Source organism: Xenopus tropicalis, chromosome 3 (assembly GCF_000004195.4).
Source record: "Xenopus tropicalis strain Nigerian chromosome 3, UCB_Xtro_10.0, whole genome shotgun sequence".
Classification (NCBI taxonomy): Eukaryota; Metazoa; Chordata; class Amphibia; order Anura; family Pipidae; genus Xenopus; species Xenopus tropicalis.
In genome coordinates this window covers 15013426-15033429 of record NC_030679.2, presented here as the reverse complement: position 1 = coordinate 15033429, position 20004 = coordinate 15013426, and the positions used below count along the sequence as shown (strand labels likewise).

The 20004-nt window shown below is 37.5% G+C and overlaps 1 protein-coding gene across 6 annotated transcripts in view; it reads right to left on the bottom strand.

The window, feature by feature from the left end:
• Positions 1 to 5509: 5509 nt before the first annotated feature.
• Positions 5510 to 20004, bottom strand: part of tspan9 (tetraspanin 9) — a 246563-nt gene continuing 232068 nt past the window's right edge. For 5 of the 6 annotated variants that reach the window (XM_012958537.3, XM_012958536.3, XM_018091932.2 and 2 more), the window contains 4 exons: positions 19868 to 19969; positions 18486 to 18617; positions 18186 to 18269; positions 5510 to 12160 (listed from right to left, as the gene is read on the bottom strand). In XM_012958537.3, the coding sequence (XP_012813991.1) occupies positions 12089 to 12160; positions 18186 to 18269; positions 18486 to 18617; positions 19868 to 19969 (390 nt within the window). In that variant the 3' untranslated portion in view covers positions 5510 to 12088. 6 annotated transcript variants of the gene reach the window in all.

The window sequence follows — 20004 nt, the reverse complement described above, 5'->3', positions numbered from 1 at the left end:
GCACCTCAATGTACATCAGTTTTAAGGTCAAACAAGGCTTTTAAGGGACCACTTAGCAATTCTAATCACAGGCTACCCATGTCCCAAAAACCCTCCTTACAATGTGGTGATTCTTCATCTCTACTGGGCATTTGATGGGACACTGAAGTGTAGAACAAAAATTTATTTTCTTGGTGTAAATATAAACCTGTAGAAGCATGACAGGGCAGGTGGTCATTATTGCACCTCCAAATGGATCAGTTAGGGTAAAACAAGGCCTGACAAATGTGGCACTTCTGAGGGATCACTTAGCACTTCTGAGGGATTCATAGGCTACTTCTGTCTTTGAGACCTCCATACATGACTCTTCATCTTTACTGGACTTTGGGAGACTGAACTTTAGAAAACAATGAGTTATCTCAGTGTAAATAGGAACCTTTTGAACAATACCTATTTACACTGAGAAAACACTGGGAGCACTTGGCACCTCTAAGGGCTCTGGCACACGGGGAGATTAGTTGCCCGCGACAAATCTTCCATGCCTCAGGCGACTAATCTCCCAGAGTTGCCATCACCTGCCATCCCACCGGCAATTTCAGTGAGATCACGCAAGTTGCCTCGAGAGGAAACTTGCGCAATCTCACTGAAATTGCGCCGCCGCTTATGCCATCCCACCGGCGATTTACATTTTCGCCGGTGGGATGGCAATCCGGGGAGATTAGTCGCCCGAGACACGAGATTTGTCGCGGGCGACTAATCTCCCCGTGTGCCAGAGCCCTAAGGGAGTCATAGGCTACCTATGTCCCGCAGTCCTCCATACACTGTGGTGATTATTTATCTCTTTAGTGCACATTAACTTTTTGTCATGAGCATTTTAAATCAACAGTGACCTTAGGAACAACTAAAGTGACAAATTAAACCTCCAGGTGATATTGTTCAGGTCTATAATCCCCAAGGACTCCATTATACATAAGGCTGGTACTACCCCTTTTCAGAGGCTAGTCAGAGTGGAGTACTTAGATGGAGTAGACGCTTGTTTTAACTTAGTGGTGACACCTAGTTTATTTAGGAGGACAATGATGCTTCTAACCAGGCTTTACTAGATAGAGGATATAAACTTCCTTTTAAGCCTCTGTATCTTGGTTTTATGTTATTTAAAAAGTATTACTACAGTAGCAGTTCATAATGGAAAGAAATTGAAGCTTCAAGTATCACGACTAATCCCAAATGCATGTTTACCTGCCAAAATATTAAGCATCGTTTCTCATAAACTCTCATAAAGGGTCACAGAGCCAAGCTGAAGTTAGTAATGTGGAAACCAACCTGGGGATTTGACACTAGAAAACCTGACATTTGTCACATTCGTTTTTCAAATAATAATGATCTTGGTGATGTACCCAGTGCAGGGCAAATGAGTTGATAGGCTGCATGTTGTCCAATTTGCTAGTCCCTAAGGCAGATTAATGGCAAAAGATGACATAGGGAACTGATCTTCTTTAAATGAGTGGAAGAAAAGGATGGTAGTAAATTCTTCAAGGGAAGAAAATGCTGTTATCTACACCCAAGTGGATATTAAGAGCCAAAGATGTGATGTGCTGGTAAAGCAACACATTTTGCTTAAAGATAATATGCTGAGACAAATTTCCAAGTATGTTTCATTTTTGGGGAGAACACAGCATAATGCTAAACTTAAAGAGACCAGGCATCCGCAGATGAATGACAAGCATTTGAGTCAAGAGCTTTACCGAAGCAGCTTGCAAACAAGGACAAAAGCACCTGGGATTCCACAGGCAGAGATCCAGCTCTAACACTGATTAGGCAGCTGCAGCTGGGTGTATGGCGACCATGCAGCAGAATCCCCTACAGGAGCATCATGGCCAAGTCTATTTTGTAAATATCCTTCATTCTGTGTTACAGAGACACGTTACCTCCCCTACTCATGTTAAACCGCGTCTCTGTGGCACTGCAAGGATTAAACTTCATTATAACATTGTGTCATTGTTTAGAATACATGTGTTGTGGCTCGAAATCCACTGATTAGTTATCATTCTGTTCCTAAAGTAACTAGCAGATATTCCTAAGGAGCAGTTCATCCCATGGTTTAGACTTTTTCCCCTCTGGTCCATTTACAAAACACTGTTGTTGAACCACGGCTTGCACAAATGCTTTTGGGCTACCGGCATTCTACACTATATTATCAGGGATAGATTCTTAACACAACACTGTTCAACAATTCTCAACCAAAAAAGTGATACAGCTTCCTGTTCCTGGGGTCAGTGCTGTTATTGAAGGGGTCATAACCTTGCCATAACACCTAATGTTTTGCACCCCCTCAGCTCTCTTACTAACACCCAATTGTATCTGACTAGTCAGGCAACAGGACTAGGTGGACAAATAGCATTAACCCACCAGATGGGTCGAACTCAGCAGATCTGATTATTCTACCCCCTAGGTTAAGTAATCACCTTTTTGAAAAATAAACACACACTCAAACACCCTTTGGATTTTTTAGCTCATTGTTTATTTTTTTTTGTATTCTTACCTTAATAACTAATACAAAATGTTTTGTACAAAGTAAAGCAAGTATTGCATAGAAGGAACAATGGAGTGAAAAAATCCTGGATGGAATGGCACATTAGGGTCTAAGATCTACCACTTTGAGATGTTTGCCAGACTGCTTCTATAAAAATAGTTCAGCTTTATTCTCTAAGGGGAATTATATCACTTAAGGGTGTAGGCTGCAGCATATCTCACCAAAATGATTTGGAAAATACTGGTTCATAGAATGTCTGTTCTGTCAGTATCAGAGGTAATATTGTGCATTATTGTGACAGATAAGCAGTTGACATTAACCAGGCCATGTTGTTTCACCAGTCAAGGTCTGTGATGCCATTTTGAATGGATTTATCCCCTGTGCTTTTAACCTTGAAAGTGACTATAAAATCATATTTAAAGACAAAGTAAACATCCATAAACCACTGCTATTGTACTCCCCAGCTCTCCAAGAAGGTGGGCCCAAATCGCTGCAGGAAGGCTGTCGCTAAGAGAATGCTGTCTATCAGGGTACATCATAGGGATATTATTGTGCCATTTATTTTATAGCTTTCCCTAACAAGAACAATGAAAATTAAGCCAATGTTTTGCATTTATTGGGCCACTTGCCTTGGAGTGCTGGGGGACAATGTTGCTTTCAGAATTCTCCTCTGATGTCACTTGATGTTGGGCTAAGCGGATAATTATAAGTCACATAAATATAATAATATAATATCCCATTACCAAAAAGGACAAACTGCAGAATCAATTTTAACAAAGGAATAACTTTTTTTATGAGGCGTCTCCCAAAAACCATTTCATGAATACTTTGCCAAATCTCTTGATTTCAATTTATATACAAAATACAGAATTTAGGAGATACATTCTTTACATATTAGATAATAAAATTCTTTACAGCATTGCATGTCTTTAAAAAAAGCATTAGTGAATGAAACTGCTTTCAAATTGTTTGGAAGAAATTGCTTAGTCCAGGGGTGGGCAAACTACGGCCCGCGGGCCACATCCGGCCCCTTGGCCTTTTTAATCCGGCCCGCCACCGACGCCAAGGGGCTGATTTACTTACCCACGAACAGGTCGAATGGAGTCCGATTGCGTTTTTTTCGTAATGATCGGTACTTTGCGATTTTTTCGTATGTTTTGCGATTTTTTCGGATTCTTTACGAATTTTTCGGATCCAATACGATTTTTGCGTAAAAACGCGAGTTTTCCTATCCATTACGAAAGTTGCGTAAAAAGTTGCGCATTTTGCGTAGCGTTAAAACTTACGCGAAAAGTTGCGCATTTTTCGCGTAAGTTTTAACGCTACGAAAAATGCGCAACTTTTTACGCAACTTTCGTAATGGATACGAAAAACTCGCGTTTTTACGCAAAAATCGTATTGGTAACGAAAAATTCGTACAGAATCCGAAAAAATCGCAAAACATACGAAAAAGTCGCAAAATGTTCGTTTTCAAGTCGGAACTTTTCCAATTCGGGTCGGATTTGTGGGTTAGTAAATCAGCCCCCAAGTCTCATCACGCGAGACTTGGTGTCATTGGCGGTCCGGAATTAAAGAGACGAAGAAGGGCTTAACGCTGGCCTGGCCCTGCCCGTCCTGGTCCGGTCCGGCTCGGGGGTAAGTAAATGTGGCCCGTGAGCCCAAAAGTTTGCCCACCCCTGGCTTAGTCCCATTCAAGCAGTGTGAAACGATGCACGTGGGAAACAATTTTAAATACATTTTACTCAGTCCTTGTCCCTCTTCTTTTAATAATTGGGCTGATTTATATATAGTTTCCTTCTGATTTCAAGAGTTTACAAAATTTGAATTTATTCAAAATCGAAGGTAGATTTATTTATATTTATTTATATTACAATAGTTTTCTGTTTCTATAAGAGCTGTCTTATTAAAAGGATTAGTGGTCTTCTATAATTTACCTGATCACTCCCGATCTTTCCTAATTACGTGGAACTCAGAGAGAGGCATATTTATGAAAAATCAAGCTTGTGAATTTTTAAATGGTTTGGAAAACACTGCACCAAAAAAAAAATGCATTAATTTTAAATGTGTGCTTATTTCTAAAAAAAAACAAAACCTCAAATCTCAAGAACTTGATCAATTAAAAACGTTAAGAAAAACTCGAATACAGGGAAATTGCATCGTACTCATCATTTTCAACAACTTCTCAAAAAAATCTTGAAAAACTCAAACTGAAAAACAATGGACGACACCAATATTTGAGTTTGTGAGTCAACCGCAACCCACCCACTTGAATAGCAGTAAGGGTAATGGCACTACCGTGGACAACAAAATGTCCCTTCTTTCCTTCCCACCACCTAAAATGCAAATCATTGGTGGGGGAAACATACATAGCATTTTGGCTTTTCGATGTAGCCCAAAGTTTCATGTGAGGAAACTTCAAATAACTTCTTGTTATTCTCAGCTATGTACGCAAAAAAAATCTCTTGTATGCACTAGTGATGAGCGGATCTGTCCCGTTTCGCCAAACAATTGGCGAAACAACAGGAAAATTCGCGAAACAGCTAAATATCGATGAAATGTCATACAATTTATTTTCCATGACCCTAAATTACAGATGCAAAAGGATTATCCATTGAGACCTGCCTACAAGTGCTACATAAGCCATCTCACTTATTAACCATAGGGAGATTAGGGTGAGGCTTCCTCATATTACAATGTGTATTACAATGTTGCTGCTCATAAATACTGTATAATAATATAAATACAGAAAGCAGCCATTATTCTCATTAAATAATTGCTTGCATTAATTGGGGCAGCAGCCCTGGAGAGCTAGGGAAGGGTCTTCTTATTGAACAGTGTTCCTTTAGGAATCAAACACAACAACCATTACTTAGTGTGCCCCCCCCCCCCCCCGATATAATGACGTTCCATATGGGGTGACATAAGTGGGTGCCTAATTGCTAGATCAATTTCATACTGATCATTACAAGGTTCTTACAACAGAAAAAAAATCAAAGCAGCAATATAAATGTTTAATACAACAAAAACAAACAGAATAGAATATACAATAAATCAAATAAAAATGTATATTTTAAAGGGGCAAGATACACCTACTGTATAAAATGATTCTTATATTTTGTCATGCTTATTGTATTAAAATATGTATTTGTATGGCAGGAATTAAATATAAACATTGTTCGTTCTCCATGTGCATTGTAATTGTGGTCAAAAATACATTTTTAATTCCTATTTATCTGATGTATGTTAAACAAAGGTGTATAATTCCCCTATTCGATATCAGGCGTATCATGTGGAGTTAATATTTTATGATATTGCTCTATGGTACATTTTTCCATTATAAATCTCTTTTTACTATGGATGTTTTCATCAGCTAATGCATTGAATGCTACATAAATTATTCTACTAATATACTGAAATTTCTAAATGTGAAAGTGCAGATAGCACAATGAAATATTTAGTAACATAAAAAAAAATAAACCTTAAGTATCTAACAGAAAGTAGATCTTATTGAAATATAAATACAAAAAATAAGAACATGGTGTGCTCTAAAAATACACTGATCTGCTTAAAAACATACTAGAAAAGAAAAATCGGTAATTTTAAATGAAAAAAGCAGATTCTGGGAAAAAATAGCACAGACAACCAAACCCACCATAAAAAAGAAAAAAGGTGCAATTTTGATTAAAATATTTTCTAACAAATAAACTAAAACATTAACTACATTTTATTACCATTTTACATTTTTACTGGTTTTTTTTTATGTGTTTTATAGATTTATGGTTGGTTTTTGTGACCTATATGATAAAAAATGTAGTATTTTGCAAACCACTTACTGTTAATTGTTTCTTATTTTCAAAAATACTAGTTAATAAAATGGCAGATTTCTTTTAAAGACTGTACAATAATAGACGGAAAAAAAAATATTCTGCAAACCATTCTAGAAAAAAATTCAAACTAAAATTGTCATTGTACATTGCATTGTATTGCGTGGTACATTGTATTTTTTCCACATTTTTTCCTACATAAATATGTATCTTTACAAAAACCAACCACAATGTAATTTTAAGATTCATCTACTCTTCTGTGTGAACTTTAAAAAGGATGAACGTTAAAGAGGAAAAACAAATTAAACTGCCTTTTGTCTCTTTAGCTGACATGCAAAAGACTCTACCAGATATGGAATAATTAGCAGGCATGGTGGTAATGTAATACAAGCGGCAATGATCTTGCTACCTGTAGCAACCAATTAGATGTTTCCAAAAAATGCTACTTACTGATTGGTTACAAGAACTGGTGAAAAATATGTTACTTTTATTACATTTACTTGTAGTGCAGGTGTGGAGAAACACTACTGCAAATATAACAGATAGGAATGGTTGGCTCCTTAAGAGAGAATAGAGCATGAAGCCCACTCTCTTGAAACACCAGTTCTAACCATTCAAAAACAAGACTCCATCCACAACAATAGTTACAAAGTTGTGTGAGCGAGAATTATGAGATACAACAGCAATAGTCAGATCTGTATACCAGCACCAAGCTCAATACATAGGAATATTCACTATATTGTATCTGGCAGATTTATCAAAATTCAAATTTTCATGTATTTTTCTATTTTTAACAACTTGAAAAAGCAGAAATCAATTGCTTAAAAATTTCAAAAAAACAAAACAACTCAACCACAGTTTTAAATTAATCACAAAAAAACGCTAATAGAAAAATGCAACTCCCATTGACTTCTACATAAACTCGCCAGCTTTTAGTTGCTGATTTTTTTTTTATCGAGTTTTGAGTTCTTCTAGTTTAACATTGAAAATTCAAGTTTTGCAAATTTGAATTTGCCCTTTTTTTGCTACAAAAACTCAAATCTCAAATTGAATTTTGATAAATCTGCCCCTATGTGTGAGCAGATTCAATGTCGATTTCCAAATCTGTACATTTAGAGAAGAAAAATTCTCTCAAAGCAGGTTTCCAGAATTAACTGTTGGAACTTTTTTTTTTTATAGCAGCAAATATGCTTATTTTCAGAATTCTTATTTTCACTTGTAGAAATGAAATGCAAACTCCGACACGTGTGGTCCCAATTCTACGTAAACTGGTATTTCCAATGTTTAAAGATATAAACTAAATTCAAATTCAAGAAGGGTATGATCATCAGAAAAATTGAGTCCATTTTGTTCTAAACCCACCATACAATGAAGTAACCATGGTTGAGCTACAGTGTTAAAACCCTGTAATGCATACACATCGCTGAGCGATCACAGTAAACCATGATACTATATGCATAAATTTGCTAAAAATAGCACAATTTATATAAATACATGCAAATCATGTACAAATATAGCATATAGTAAGGCTGATATATGCAGTTTGATTTTTTACTTTTACATAAACACAACTTACTTACTCTTGCTTTTTGCAGTAGTCACGGATATATATGAAAATGTTTCATAGTTTTGACTGAAATTAAGATATATGCATTTTTTCTAGCAGTTTTGCACTTCCCAATGTGATATCTAGAAACCGATATCTTATATGGAGTCTTGTTCTTGAAGCAAACACTTCTTTTAATTTAAAATAAAATCTTGGCATGGTGTGGTATTTTGCAGTGAGCCATTTATCTCAACATAGATGGATAAGTCACCTGAGCATAATCTACCCAAATAATTAGTAAGCCAGTTTGAAGCTCTGTTTGAATCAATAATGGATTCCAAGAACTCAGTTTAATAGTGAATTGTTGAAGGTAAATCCATGCTCTTTACAATTATAGATGTATGCTATGTCAAGATAATGCTGTGATCACAATGTTTACTTTCCAACACAATAAAAATTAACCAGCTGAGGAACAATGCTATCCACATTTTTTGATCATTAACTATGAGTTGATGCCTTCTGTTATTTGGAAGGCCATTGCCTACGCTGGAAATAACATTCCTGCCTTCTTCCCATAAGGTTTTCTCATTCGGCCCATGAGATAAGACAATAATATTGCCTGGGCTATCTATTAATGGGGATAATCACAGGTGAACAGCATAATCTTAAGCTAGGCAGGAAACGAACTTGGTCTGCCAAAGACCTTCAAAAAGTGCCAAAGGAATGCTTTAATAGAAAGTACTTCAAAAGCACTGCACAGTGTGTTATATTTGGAAAATCATTCTCACTATCTGCAAAACATGTAAATCCATATTATAGATAGATGATAGATAGATAGATTGTGCTTTTAGATATGGTGTAGCTCTAGAACCTTCAACATATCAATCCGTGAATATTACAACAGCAGCAAGGTAAATTTTAGCATAGCTTACAAAGCCATCTAAAACATACACCCCCCTTCCTTTAATTCATAGATCTTATCCCATACAAACACTCTTCTTTAAATTTCTGTGGAATATATTGATATATTTTAATATTTTATTTATTAACATAACTAATGGTAGCCTCCAAGATGTAGAGAGAGACAGCAATAAGCGAGCACTCATAATGTCTATAAAATAATTCAAATAACAAATTGTCTACCAAACAATGCATGGGATTGAGTGATAAACCATTTTAGCCCATCTTGCTTTTTCCAGAACATAATACATAGGAATGCTAGAATAACGTATACAATTGTTAAAGAAAACAAACATACACGCACAAAAATAAACCCATCCAATAAAAAAAAAAAAACACAGGCCAAGTTTAAATCTAATTATATTTTTCAAACCGGAAATGCCTAGGTTATCTTTCCAAATCCTGGTAAGGGTCCTCTATTATAGCATAGGTTTTAAGAAACCCTTACAATCAACAGAGAAGCCAATTCATATGGACTTCTAATTTTCTGACTTAACCAGTTGACCAGTTTATAAACAAATTTATGGATTAAATCATGGATGAGCCACAGATTTGCAGCAAAATGCAAATGCCCAATAACAGCAGAATACCAAGTTTGCTAATTGTTTCATAATGCCTCTTTGTACATTCTCCCAGGAATCTACTGGATCTCATATTGTACTTGAGACTGTGATGGTTAGCAGCCTTTAAAAACAACCTGATGTCTAGCTAGTTCTAATCTATTATCTGATTTAGCAGACACACTGAAACCCAACCATTTTGGGGGCCTGTTGTTCTAAGTATAAAGGTCTTAAGTGATTTCTCTAACAAATAAATGTTAACTATTGGAAGGATTTACTTGGGAGGACTTGTAGGTGAGAAGGGTTTTGAGCCAATACAAGTGAAATCTCACTCTTGACAGTTGCTGAAGATGGTAGAAGGAACATATAGTACCAATACTGTAGCTTCCCATTACTAATTCTCAAATAATGTAATGCCACCAAGTTTTCAGGGTTCTTACAATTTATTACTGAATGTAATGTTGGTATGGCTGCCAAGTCAATATAATGAAATCCTCAATACCATGCATTACCTGTTTCCCTTTGCTTTGTTGTTCATTACGTGTAACATATGCCCTTGTCGGATACTAAACAGTGGGCACTATAAAAAAAAGAGCAGCATTGAAACTAGAGGTATGTGCTTAAGCTTCTAGAAGGAATGTCCAGAAAATATACTGTATGTGGTTTATGTATGTAAGAATAATATGTGCAAAGATACAGGTTTGTTCATTGCTCTGTTAACATTTCACATCCCTAAATAAAAACTATATCACAAATATGTTGCCACTATCCAAAAAAAAAACATGTTTTCATAATTGATGGGCATCCTTGTTGTCTTTATATCAAGTGGCAGTTTGTATATTATAGTTTCCCTTAATGCAACGGGTTTTTTCACCCATAAAATGAACTTGCAGTCCCAAAATATGTGGCAACCATAAGCCACTTTACACTCAGCTACTGGATAGAGCTGGCTGGTAGCGAAATCAGTCAACAAGTAAATAAAAAGGTAAACAGCACATTATTACAAGGGTGGATATTATAAGGAAAGAAGGTGATAAGGCTTTAGATGACCAAAACTGCAGCAACAGTAGAAACTTTCCATTCCCAAGATCTTAGGTCTTGTTTACAAATTTCTCTTTACCTACTCAACAAGCAAAATGACTCTCTGTGCAACATTACTTCATTTCCAGTCCCATATTGCAAGGCCTACTGTGAAAACCTTTGTTACAAAATACATACCCAGTCTATGGTCAAGATGGATTCATCTCATTTTGTTTCTGGTAAGTAGGCAGACTTTAGATTGCAAACATCATACTTTTAGTTGAAATAATCCCACAAGAAACTCAAATCAAGTATTTCGCTCTCCCTTAAAACACTTTATAACTTGCATTTCAGATTTAAGAATACGTTTTTCTCCATATTATATGATGCAACCAGCATCAATGGAAGATCTGTGCACATTGCCTTAAATACCTTTAAAAATGTAAACCTTCCATAAAACTCTACTTATGGAACTCCCCCGCTTTCCAAACTAGGAACCCTCCAGTCTAGCACTATGTCATCCTGCTGTTGTCTATCATAGGAAGATCACCATGCACTGTAATTAAACACCAGAAGGAAGATATAGTGCTGGGTTTACACAGGCCAGGAATGGTCCAGGCCCTGAAGAGTTGGGGAAAAGTCTTATCATAAAGTGTAGGGTTTGAAATTCATCCCTGATGTCACATGACTACATCACCCAACTTTTTACAAATTTTACAATAAACTGGAGTATGCTGGGAGTGTAATCAAGCAACTTTTGGGTACCCCGTGCTTGAGCAGTTGCATATACATTTCCTTTAAAAAAATATAAATACATTGCTGCGTGAAAATGTAGAACAATTGAAGCTATTTTGAATTTATGTATTTGTTCCAGTCTAATCACAGATAAGAAAAATATAATATTTTCTTTAGTATACTTCCAATTGCCTGAAAATAATATTAGTTTCTCTGTGCAAACACAATACTGTAGTAAAAGAACACAGCTGGGGAGCAGAATCACGTGAAAATAGTTTATCAATTGCTCTTTATCCTCCCTTTGCATTATACATCCTAAGATCTATCATCTTTGTGGTTTTTTTTTTTTTGTATCCCCTTCCATCCTTTAAAAATCACACAGTTTGGGGGTGGGATTGAAGGAAATGTGCGTAAAACGAAACAAAAAACTTTAAAAACATAGAAAGGAAAATACTCATTCTAGTCTAAGTTGGTAACAAAACAGTTTCTATAAGGTACAAAAATGTCATAGATTCCATGCAGACTGGCTTCTCTTCTGCTTTCTCATTGGCTTCCTGTGTATTCTCAGCAGTTCCAACACAACTTTTCCTCTTTTAAAGACCTTTCCAGAAATGTCCTGCAAGCACAAGCTCATCTGTTCTGTATTGGTAGGAGTCTTAAGTATATTAGTAAGCGAAGCACTTTCATTTGAGTCCGAGAAGAGTTGTTAGGGAGCATCTATGTAGAACGCAGATTCTTCTTTGGCAAATTAATAGCAAAATGCAGTATGCGAAAAAACGTTAAGTCAAGGAACAATTTCAGACTGTAATCCAGTCATGTTACAGCGAAGCAGAAAAAGTGAGGTGGTGGTTTTTGCCTAATTCTTGTTTTTTTTTCATTTTGTCCTTCTTTATGGCAAGGTGTGTGTTGATACAAATGTCCTAATATAGTTTTAGGCATCATATTTTTTACCAGTCCTGTGTATTTGCTGGAAGAGTGTCATGGAGAAGGCCATGCCAAGTATCTGAAAAGAAATTCCATCAAAGTTGTTAGTGAACCAAAAACATAATAACATTTTGTACTGGTAGTTGATTAGTCATCAATCTCTACAATTGAGAGTATTGCTCTAGACCTTTGTTGCAACCAAAAGAAAGTTCCAATAATCCATCATAACGTAGAGCTACAGATTATAAATTGTGCACAAATTGCTACTTATTAGTTTTGCTATGGTATTTTAGGTAAGGATGCACTGATTTGAGATTTTAGGGTTCAGCCAAATACTAAATCCACCACAAAAGATTTGGCTAAATCATGGACCAAACTCCATTTATAAATTAGCAAATAAAATAATTGTAAGTAAGCTTTATCAGAAAGGTCTATGTAAATACAGCCATAAGCACTCACAGTCCTCTATTAAAAGAAACACAGGATTTATTTTATTCTTTTGTGTGCACGTTCTCAGACTTTCTTCTCCTTAAGAAATTTTTCAGGGCACAGGCAGGAGTCTGCTAAGTTTGCTCCTCTCTCCTTCTTCCTCACCCTTCTCCTGCTCCCCTTCCATAAGAATGTATAAGCTGAGCTACCAGCAGCCAGAGCTGCAGCACAGAAGCTACTGAGACCAAGCTAAAATGGCAGCTGCTGGGACAAACAGAGGGAGCTTCTAAGGCTGTTTACTCAGGTATGGTAAAGCTTGCTACCGAATAAATATAGCATTCTAGCTTGCATTAATGTGGCTAATCTATTGGTAGTAAAATGCAAAAATGCCTTTCCTGCTCCTTTAAAGGAAAAAGGATCAATATCAAGCCCAAAACAAACAAAACCACAATCCTTTTACAGTCCTTTTACAGTTTTAAAATTATGTAACAGAGAAATGTACATCAATCAATTAGCCTATCTGTTAAAGGCTAACAGAATTTAAACAAAGGGGAAAACATGCATTTAATAGTCCATTTTACAGAAAATGTCTAACTAATAATGCAACACTCTAACAAGAGTCATACAATGTGTATTCCTGCTAATACCCCTCCCCTTCCAATCTTTCTGCCTAATAGTTATGCAAATGGTCTTTCATGAAGGTCACATTACCAATAAACTGCTGAACATTACAACTGTGAGTAAAGAAGCAAGGCCAAGCAAGTTCCAGGGACAAAACGTATCTACTTTACAGTGATATTTTTCTTTTAAATAATGGGATTTCATAATGTGATGACTATTTTTATCCCTGCACTCCATTTTATTGCCTCCAATAAATGAATCCTGTTTTACAATGGTAAAATCACATTTGACTTTGTATTATCTTGCAATGCCGAAGAATTGTGATTGTTTCCCGAGTGTAAATGCAACTGATGCTGCTGTTCACCTGCACATGTGTGCAGTTATCATTTATAACCTGTCATAATAATCTATAGCCGGTGTCTGTGGTTAATTAGCCAATACCTGAGACCTTGGAGAGTAAGTAATAAAACCATCCCTATTTTTGGACTTTACCTCTGGTGATTAGATACACATGGCAACCATATATTCTCTGGAAAACTGGAAAACGGAGATTGTGTCTAAAATAGCAGTGCAATAATAGTCTTTGGGAAGGGACTGGGGCTGCGGGATAGCAGGTATAGTAGGGAGAGATGGTGCCTATAGTAGCAGTGGGGGGGATAATAGCCTCTGGGAAGGGACTGGGGCTGTGGGATAGCAGGTATAGTAGGGAGAGATGGTGCCTATAGTAGCAGTGGGGGGATAATAGCCTCTGGGAAGGGACTGGGGCTGTGGGATAGCAGGTATAGTAGGGAGAGATGGTGCCTATAGTAGCAGTGGGGATAATAGCCTCTGGGAAGGGAATGGGGCTGTGGGATAGCAGGTATGGTAGGGAGAGATGGTGCCTATAGTAGCAGTGGGATAATAGCCTCTGGGAAGGGACTGTGGCTGTGGGATAGCAGGTATAGTAGGAAGAGATGGTGCCTATAGTAGCAGTCGGGGGATAATAGCCTCTGGGAAGGGACTGTGGCTGTGGGATAGCAGGTATAGTAGGGAGAGATGGTGCCTATAGTAGCAGTGGGATAATAGCCTCTGGGAAGGGACTGTGGCTGTGGGAAAGCAGGTATAGTAGGGAGAGATGGTGCCTATAGTAGCAGTGGGATAATAGCCTCTGGGAAGGGACTGTGGCTGTGGGATAGCAGGTATAGTAGGGAGAGATGGTACCTATAGTAGTAGTGGGGGGATAATAGCCTCTGGGAAGGGACTGGGGCTGTGGGATAGCACGTATATTAGGGAGAGTTGGTGCCTATAGTAGCAGTGGGGGGATAATAGCCTCTGGGAAGGGACTGGGGCTGTGGGATAGCACGTATATTAGGGAGAGTTGGTGCCTATAGTAGTAGTGGGGGGATAATAGCCTCTGGAAAGGGACTGGGGCTGTGGGATAGCACGTATATTAGGGAGAGTTGGTGCCTATAGTAGCAGTGGGGGGATAATAGCCTCTGGGAAGGGACTGTGGTTGTGGGATAGCAGGTATAGTAGGGAGAGATGGTGCCTATAGTAGCAGTGGGGGGGATAATAGCCTCTGGGAAGGCACTGTGGCTGTGGGATAGCAGGTAGATGGCAGTATTTATCTAATATCAATGTTCCTATAACCAAAAAATACCCTAACCCTACCAGAAACACCAAACTTTGATACCATAAAAACTCCTCTTTCAAAGACATGCAGCTGCCTAGACAATATATCACCTTACAAATATGAAGAAGTTAATATGGTGACTTAGTGCCCATGTGGCCCTGGAATCTAAGGGAAAACAACCTTCCATAAATCTTTGCCATTCAGTGCAGCCAACCTAAGGACATTACTGTCGTATCTTTAGCAGTAGGCTGTGCTTGAAATGTGAAATAGTTTCATGTCTCACTAAGTTTAAGTACCTTAAACACTTAAAGGAATATTGTCATGGGAAAACATGTTTTTTTCAAAAGGCACCACTTAATAGAGCTTTTCCAGAAGAATCCTGCATTAAAATCCCTTTTTTTCATTAGTGGAAACAGATTTTTTTATACTTAATTTTGAAATTTCACATGGAACATATTCTTCATTTCCCAGGGTGCCACAGTCATGTGACCTGTGCTCTGATAAATTCAGTTACACTTTACTGCTGCGCTGCAAGTTGTAGTGATAACCCCCCCCCCCCCCCAGCAGCCGATCAGCAGAACAATGGGAAGGGAGCAAGATAGCAGCTCCCAGTAGGTATCAGAATAGCACTCAATAGTAAGAAATCCAAGTCCGTCTTGGGACTCTTCCAGTAATGTGTAGCGCTGGCTTCTTCTGAAGCCAGACTCAGGAACAATACATTTGTTGGTTTAAGAATAACATTTTAAATGGTAAAGTGAATAGTTTTCTATGTAAATAGTGTAGTTTAGAAATAAAAAGTACACTATAAAAATCATGACAGTATCCCTTTAGGCAGCATGCGTCATTCTAAGAAAGGTAAGGTAATTAAATACAGATTGTCTTCAAAGAAGCCACTGTGCTATCTTTAGCCAGAGAATCTGTAGAATTGCTGCTGGTTGCAAAGGTTAAACGAGGCATTCCAGACCTCCTACAGTCACAGATATCTCATGCCTTGCTTGCGTTTCTCTAGCAAAGGATTTGGTTTTAAATAACAGCTTAATTGGCCTTATTAACAATAAAGCGAAAAGAAAACTTTGCTTCATGCTAATTTAAATTTGATTTTGCTTAATTTATATAGAATTAATATAAAGTTTGGAAAGTGAGCCCTTTAAATGCAATCAAGCAAGCTTTATCATCACAAGTATTGCCACACTGAAGGCGAGTCTCTGCTAAAAGTGTAGAATGTTTAGGCTAAAGACAGATGAATAAGTACTGGAATTGAGATCACAAAGCTGGCTCCGAAAATGTACATCAGCGATGGAAAGGCTTACTCCATACAGATAGCTTGGTTACCAAAACCCCTGGAGTTAAGGGGTGGGGGTGCTAAAATGGATTTACAACAAGATATACAAATATAAGCCCCTCTGCCAGCCTTTTGCCTCTGTAGAAAACACTTTCTAAAGGGGGGCTAAGCCATAAAACTCTTGCACTGCACTCAACAGATTTCTAGCAAGATCTTCTAGGACTATGGCAGGCATTTTGATTATATCTAACAGAGAAATCACTGGCTTGCTAATATCACACTGTAATCAAATATCAAAAGGGCACACATAGTGCTGTTTAGGTGTGAGATGCTGGAAACTTGGATTAAAGTACACATAGGGGCATATTTATTATGCTGTGTAAAAAACGGCGAGAAAATTCGCCACACATCGCCAGGCTTTCGCGTGCAAAAACTGCGTAAAACCGGTGTAAAATTGGTGTAATTTTTTTACACGTTTTTTCTTCCACCGGAACTTATGGAAAATAACGGCGTAATATCCAGCGTAATATCCGGCGTTCAGACGGCAATCTTTTCCATTTATTTTACACAGCTTTTTACTCCATTTTTTTGGCGAATTAGTTTTACACAGCATAATAAATATGCCCCATGGTGTAAACAGCAGGATTCGCAATGGAGGATTCTTTTCTATTAAGGATTTCGCTGGTTGATAGTCCTGGAAAGTTTTACTGAGAAGTGAGTATCTATCCTGATGTTGTTGGACTACAGCTCCTAACATGCATCATCTCATGCTTATATGCTTGGCTACACTCAGAATAAAAAGTTCAACAAAATTTGGTATACCATGGTTAAGTCTACTATCATGCTTTACGATTTGTACTACAAATAAGATACTATATATGGCCAAAAGTATGTGGACACCTGCCTGTTCAACTTCTCATTGCAAAACCAAGGGCGTTGATATAAAGTTGGTTCTCCATCCTCCTTTTGCAGCCTTTACACTTCCATGAAGGCTTTCCCCTAGATGTTGGGACATTATTGGTGGGATTTACTTCTACTCATACGTAAGAAGTTGAGCAATAATTTTGGAGATTAGGCCTGGTTCAGAGTTGGCATTTCAATAAATTCTAAAGGAACTGAATTGGCATAAGGTCAGGGCTCTGTGCAGGCCAGCCAAGTTCTTCCTCTTCCATCTTTTGTATTGACTTGTTCTGAACATGGGGTTATTATGATGCTGAGCCTTCCCAGATTGTTGGAAGCACAAAATTGTCAAGAATCTCATTTATGATGTAATGGCAATTGTGTCTGCAACAATGGCTTAAATAGCCAATAACAAAATATAGAAGGGGTATCCATATACTTTTGGTGACATGGTGTATACTTGAATGTCTCCGATATTTCTCTGTATAAATAGGCTGCTCTTTGGAACATGCTTGCACTCCTATTAAGGACAGGTCTGATAGAGGAGGTTCATGTGAAGATCCCCACTCCATGTATTTTGTAGGGGGCACATGAGGGAGTTTGTAAGGAAAAGACTATAATTAGTGCAACACAGCATTACACTTTTTCTATTCCATTTTCTAGTAATTATATTTTTTTATAAACAAACCTATGATCTATAAAAAATATTTATGGTATCTTATTTGTAAAAGCTTGAAATCTAATAAATACTGTACCGGTTATTCTCTAGAAGGGCTATGACAGCCCTGGAGGCGCGAGACAGTTTAGTAATTAAATTCCTACGTGCCAACACCAGTGACCTATTTTAAGAATGACAAAAGAACTAAAGATCTTAGAAAAGCAGTGGAGAATCTTTTAATGTGATGGTGCAGCTTCGCTATGAACGTTACTGGAAGGCAGCGGCACATTATGGAGCACTAAGAATGAATGTGGAACAGTGGATTTTGGGATGTAGAGGCAACGGTAAATATGAGTTTATAGCTCACGTGAAGAAGAATCCCATGCAAACATAGGGTTGTATTGTGTGCTGAAGCCTCAACACAGTTTGTGCTATTTTGTTGAGGTATCATTGAGATGATGTGCATTAAAGTGACTGAGAAAGGACTGATGTTGCGGCCCCCAGGCACAAGTTCCATGCTGGCTTGAAAGGAATTAGGACGTTTTTACCGCTAAAGGCCTTAATATCAGTTAATCTAATACAATGTCATAACAAATAAATACCTGGATTATGAGGATGCACATCCCAATGGTGCCAAGAACATGCTTGTTATCATCAAACCACATTTTCACTTTCTCATAGCAACCCTATAAAAGAGACAGTACATCATGACTTCAGTGCATTGCAGAATGCTGCCTTTATAGAGATCTACAAGCCTTAAAATTTGCTCATAGCCTGTACAGAGAAGCCACCAGGATAGGTATTAAACACTATACAAATACAACATTTACCAAGTACAAAGCAATGAATGTGGACATGTCCCTTTAAAGTCACTGACTGCATAAGAAGTGACTCACACTTACCGTTTTCCAAACTAAACTGGTGGAATTATGACCACAGTCCTGGGAATTTTCCATACAGCATCGATCGGGAACTGTGTTTTCCCCCAACACTGGATACCAATCAGTATAATCTGTAACTCCGCAGCAGTGCATCTATATTAAACATACATAATGGCGATAAATATCTCCCCCATAAATGCACATCATTATCTGTAATACAAGCTTGTAACCATGTTCTGTATGGAATATGTAACAATGTGCTACATCCTGGTGCTTTATTTTCTGTAATCAGTATCAGGGGTTTTAATTGGCCCTGAGAAAACCGCAGAAATATGGAGCTTGCCTAATATATACTGGGGGGTTCTGGTCCTTTAAAGTAGGCTTATGATTAATAACGTATCCCTTTAATATCTATTATGTCAGGAAAGTGGGAAGGTTATTGAGCCTCAATGAAGCCCAAGAGAATTGTTTCTGATCCTCCTGCAGCTTTGGTAGCTTAAAACTGAACTTTCTAAACTTTCAAGAATTCTCTTTAAAGAAATTTTTGTAACAAAACAATAGGACTTGGCACAGGTTTCTCCGCATTGTCTGCACCTGGAAGGCCTGTCAATAGTTTTCAGCCTTTGGTTGTTGACCAAGAATAAACTTTCATGGAAAAATAGTTATTAAAGGAGAAGGAAAGGTAAAAACTAAGCAAGCTTTATCAGAAAGGTCTATGTAAATACAGCCATAAGCACTCACAGAAATGCTGCACTGGCTTCTCTGTCAAAAGATTTCTTGTGTCTAATTCTTGTGCCAGAGACAGGCAGCTCTCCTGCTCCCCCATCCCTCAAGAATGCTAAGAGCTCACTCCCCCCCTTAGGAATGTGGATCTGAGCCAATCAGCAGGAAGCTTCCTTATAGTCTTACTAACTGAGCATGTACACTTGGTCTGGGTGTCTGTGCAGGAGTGAGGCATTATGGGAACTTTCTTTACACAGCTCAGCGTTTTTTCTTTCTGTTTGGCTTCTGATCATCTGAAATATGGGGAGACTTAAGGGCACTATTGAGAGAACTGAAGGTATGCCTGCAGCTTGAGATTAACTCTTTATTAGCCTTTCCTTCTCCTTTAACAAAGTTGCCTCCCGCTGCCTTAAAAAATAATTGGAAAGCAAAATTTATTTATTAACCTTACTTAACAATTAATTTCAGATTTCCACAAAAAAATTTGTAATGCATTTGTACTTTGTTTTTAACTTCCAATAACAAATCTACCTATATAGCACATAAAGCACATATTGAGTTGTTTTTTCTCTATGACTTGCCAGTCCCGATCACAAATCATATTTTTAATCAAAATATTTCAACTTTTAAATTATATTTTTGGAGTTGCATGGTGCACATGTAATAGGAAACAAGCCTACTTCTGCCTGAATTATGTTCCACGCGTTCTTCAGCCCCACATTATTTTCTGTATTGTAGAGCAATAAGCCGTCTTTCAAATCCTGCTTGGCATTCTCATTGACCTTAAAAAAAAAAAAAAATAGAAAAGCAAATTAAA